The sequence below is a fragment of the Macrobrachium nipponense genome, chromosome 6, assembly GCF_015104395.2.
Source record: "Macrobrachium nipponense isolate FS-2020 chromosome 6, ASM1510439v2, whole genome shotgun sequence".
NCBI classification, from domain to species: Eukaryota; Metazoa; Arthropoda; class Malacostraca; order Decapoda; family Palaemonidae; genus Macrobrachium; species Macrobrachium nipponense.
This window is the reverse complement of record NC_061108.1, coordinates 109,142,179-109,147,178: the sequence shown is the minus strand read 5'-3', so window position 1 is coordinate 109,147,178 and position 5,000 is coordinate 109,142,179. Positions and strand designations below refer to the sequence as shown.

Here is a 5,000-nt window from a genome sequence, read left to right as displayed (position 1 = left end):
AGTTAGGAAAGCCGTTGGGAAGTGAAGTGAGCCAACTATTCTGCTAATAATGCACCGTTGCTATGTCATACCTACTTGCAAGTTATTGTTATCAATACGATTTACAAATAGCATATCCATGCCGTCAAGAAACCGGGCAAAAATAAAATTATTCGGGAACTGCATTGTACTTACGTTGTGTTCATAAGTCATATTTTGAACAATACTTTTTGAGTTTATTTTTTTATGATTATGAATGATGAATATACGTAAAAAGTTTATTATCATTATGATTTACAAATAGCATAATTATGCTGTCATTAATCGTGGTAAAAATGTCATTATTCTGTAACTGCAATGCTCTTAAATTATGAGCATCACTCATATTGATCGCAATACTTCTTGTATTTCATTTTTATGGATATGAATATAGGCTAAAATCTTTAAGGTAATAATGGCCTGTCGTCTTGGACCGAATGATATAAATAATATATGAAAATTATCGACCTGAGGAGTGGAAGTCATTTGAAATGCATATAAATAGTGCACTCATGGCATCAGGTTTTTCTGTAATGTGTTTTGCTGGGCAACAGCTGACATACAGAGCAGTAAAATGTATATTTGAGCAGGCAATTCATTGGAGTTATGCATGATGCAAGTGAATTATCTCCGTTACTTTAATGTTAGGGAATATTTCAATAGTATATTTTAGATAGTTTATTTTCAATTTTTCTTTACTTTCACTTTACTTTCCTTTGCTAACAATGCAATAAATTAAATATAGCGCAACATAAAAGTGGAATATATATATATAATATATAGTATATAATATAATAGTATAATATATATATAAATATAAATATATAATATAATTATATATGTGTGTGTGTGTGTACACCATCACGCACACACACACATAGAAGCACACATACACACACACACACACACACACACACACACACATATGTATATATATATATATATATATATATATATATATATATATATATATATATATATATATACATATATATATATATATATGTATATATATATATAAAATATATATATAAACACACACATACCTACATACAGCTATAATGAATAAATGTGACGATCACCGGTAGGCGACTCACCATGAGCCGTGTGGTGATGGGAAGGCGGATGCGTAGTGAAGCCTTGGAGATGCAGAGAAGGACTGGATCCCTTGTCGTTAGCCGCCCACACCTGTAGTCTGTAAGTGGTGTCTGGGGACAGCTGCTCCACCTGCAAACACAAAAGTTCAAGGATAATGTCCGTGAAGTGGGCATCCAATCAACAGGGAAAAGGAAAGTTCGCGAAAGGAGGACCCCACGTAAGCAGTTGGTATACGTGGGTTCTTGATTCTTGCATACTAGTTAGTACATGCGTGCGTGTGTGTGTGTGTGTTTTGGAATTCTTGCATACGTGTACATGCTTGCGTGGGTGTGTATGTGTGTTTGTCTATAAAAATATAAACGTATGTGTGTATTCATACTATATATATCATATATAATATATATATATATATATATATATATATATATATATATATATATATATATATATATAAGCGAATCCCACAGGAAAATGATAGTCAGAAATCCAAGCGCTTTCGTCTTTACTTAGACATTGTCAAGGAGTTAACTCCTTGACAATGTCTGAGTAAAGACGAAAGCGCTTGGATTTCTGACTATCATTTTCCTGTGGGATTCGCTTATTTTTGAAGTCATGTGCATCTACAGTGCTTTTTTAAGCATGCTATATTATATATATATATATTATATATATATATATATATATATATATATATATATATATATATATATAATATATATATATATGATATATATATAATATATATATATATATATATATATATATAATAATATATATATTTATATATATTTAACAGGCGGAGGTTTCTCTAAACTCAACAATACAATGAAGCCAGTGGATAGCACAGCAACAGGTCACGAAACTCATATTTATTAGGTTGCAGCTTTTCGAAGCCAACCAGCATTTTCATGATACAAAGTTACAATACCTTATTAGTACAATAACTTCAGTAACAATACAACCTAATAAACATGAGCTTCTTGATCTGTTTGAGTGGTTCCCCTGCCTTCATTTCGTGTATGTGTGTATATATATATATAATATATATATATATATATATATATATATATATATTATATATATCTATATATAATATATATATATATATCAATTCAAGCTACAAATGTCCTTTAATATCTAAATTCACTTTAACCTCCCAAATGATATATTTTCATATATGTACCGAAGGGGAATTTTTTAATTGATAATAATTTCGTCCCCCCATGGGATCGAACCACCGTCCAAGTGGACGGGGACGAAATCAGGACAGGACACTGACTGTCCTGATTTCGTACCCGTCCACTTGGGGTTTGTTTGCTACGTTTCGGCATAGCCCATTTGGCGCTGCCGTTCGGCTTGGCCGATTCGGCGTCAGAAAACTAATAGCACTATTCGGCGTGGCCGTTTAGGCGTCAGATTGTTTCGACGTCTTTGTTCTATTAATTTTTCTAGAAATTCAACTTTATTCAGGAAAATAAAACAGTAAAATTTTTTATATTATTAAAAGACTAGTGGAATAATGTAAATAAAAAACTTGAATTGGGAAAAAATATAAATTTTATTCACTTAGAGAATAAAGGATCCTATTAAAACAATAATGGGATAATGCGAGTTAAAAACTTGAAATGAAAATACATTATTTAGAAAAATAAAATTTAGTACAGTTTTTTTAAACTTAAGGAATTAATTTTCATTTCGTAATTATGAGCAATACCCTTCAGGAATTCAATAGGCTCTGATGACTCAACTTCCATTACTATTTTTTTTTTATTCTTTCATCAGCATTTCTATATTTCTTTAGCTTTTTGGGAGGTGGATATCCAGCAATTAATTTTTCTAGAAATGCATCACGTCCTTTCTGAACTTTCCTCAGATGATGCATTCCTAGTTCGAACTGTAGACGTCGATTGGCAGCTTCAGCGTGATTGTTAGTGCGATCTTTTTTTTTTTTTTTTTCATCATTTACAGTGCGTTCATAAAGGTTCCAGATCTCGGGAGCAAACATAGGGTTCATTCTTGCATTTCAAAGCCTATTCTGTCGTCCAATATAAGTGTCTTCGAACCAATGGAACCAGGGTATTAGTTCGTCTGGAAGACCCGCTGCTAGTGTATCCATGTATTCGTCCATCTTTTCTAATGGCACAAAGGCGAGCGCTATAATCATTTTAGCCCATAACGCAAAGTCCGAGTCGGTTTTATAGCGATTCGATAAACCCAATGAAACAAGATGTCTGTGCATGTTTTGGGCTAGATGGAAAAAACATCCCTTAATTCGAGCGGTGGGAAATGCATCTTGAAAGGCATGAATGGCAGCTTGCTCAAAATCACAAATTATAGAAACTGCTCTCAAATTTGGTTCGATGGTTTTAAGTAACTCAAATATATAAACGAGAATAAGTTAATCTTTGCTTGTTAGGAAGAAGAGCATAAACTATAGGAATAACTCCATCATGCTTCTTAGCCGATATAACATATACTTGATGAAAAAGACTTGGCGCAATGGTGAAAGTTCCGTCTGCAAACCAAATTTCTGAAAAGACTAAATGCTGAAGCCAGCTTATTCTTCCAAATATTCAAATTCTATTACTGCCTTCTCCTGTGTCTCCCAATAGGAATTTTTCTTCCATACCCAGTTGGGGAACATACAGTGTATAGGACTTGGGTATAACTAATTGCTCCAAATGAGTTGGGTAACTTGGGTTAGCTGGCATTTTGTTTAATAATTTTCGTTTCCTAGTAATAAGTTTTCGCATTGCAGGCAAGTCAGGCCCTATGGCTAAAGCTGCTTGAGAGGCGCCAGTTAAACATTCATTTACTACAACGGTTGGTGGCTCCAGCGTTTCAGCGCTTCTTTTCTTAAAATTTGTTTTCAACTTTTCAACTTCTACTTTTGCAGCAGATGGTTCATGGGTATGTTGATTCAACTGGCGAATCACTTTTCCATCCTTCAGATGTAATCTTACTTTACACCGATCTTTCTGTTCACATCGCCAGAATTTAATTCAGAATCACTCTTGCTCGTTGCATCAAAAATAAAAAGGTACACATCAAGAATCACTTTGCTTCTTCCTCGTTTTGTTAAAATATCTCCTTCCATTTCGTACAATAGGGCTTAGACGACTGAAAATTCTAAAGCTACTAAAAAGTAAATGTAAAAAAAAAAAAAAAAAAAAAAATTGTTCAATTGTTAAACAATTGTTAAAATGAGAGCTAATTGCGCTATAACGACGAAGTATCTATTTGATGGCTAAATGTCGTTTACAGCGACAAAGTAGTCATTTGACGCCTAACAGTCTCTCCGCCGAAAATTTCTATATGCCAAATCGGCTACGCTGAATCGGCCAAGCCGAAACAGCGACGCCAAACGGGTTACGCCAAAAAGTCTCATTCCCGTCCACTTGGACGGTGGTTCGATCCCATGGGGGGACGAAATTATTATCAATTAAAAAATTCCCCTTCGGTACATATATGAAAATATATCATTTGGGAGGTAAAGTGAATTTAGATATTAAAGGACATTTGTAGCTTGAATTGATATATAAATGGATCCACGGTTCGATGATAATTGATTCATATATATAATATATATATATATATATATATATATATATATATATATATATATATATATATATATATATATATAACATAAACAAACCCAAAACACAATGGGTTTCATCCGTTACCATCCCGTTATCGAAAGCACCGATGGAAACCGCAATATTTTCCGGATAATCACCAGAAAGGTCTTTTATTCTTTGGGGACACCCTGTCAAATCCAGAGCCTATAAAACCCGAGAGCGATGGAGGCTTTCACCCCCTCCCCCTAGCCCCCCACCCCCCACCCCCCCATTCACTATATATGCAATTCATGGACGAGCTCT

The 5,000-nt window shown here is 33.8% G+C and overlaps 1 protein-coding gene across 1 annotated transcript in view; it reads right to left on the bottom strand.

Moving 5' to 3' along the window:
* The window catches only part of LOC135216874 (nephrin-like), a 203,048-nt gene that overhangs the window by 20,556 nt on the left and 177,492 nt on the right, over positions 1-5,000 (bottom strand). Inside the window, 1 exon segment of the mRNA XM_064252388.1 lies at positions 1,116-1,245. Coding sequence (XP_064108458.1) covers positions 1,116-1,245 — 130 coding nt within the window.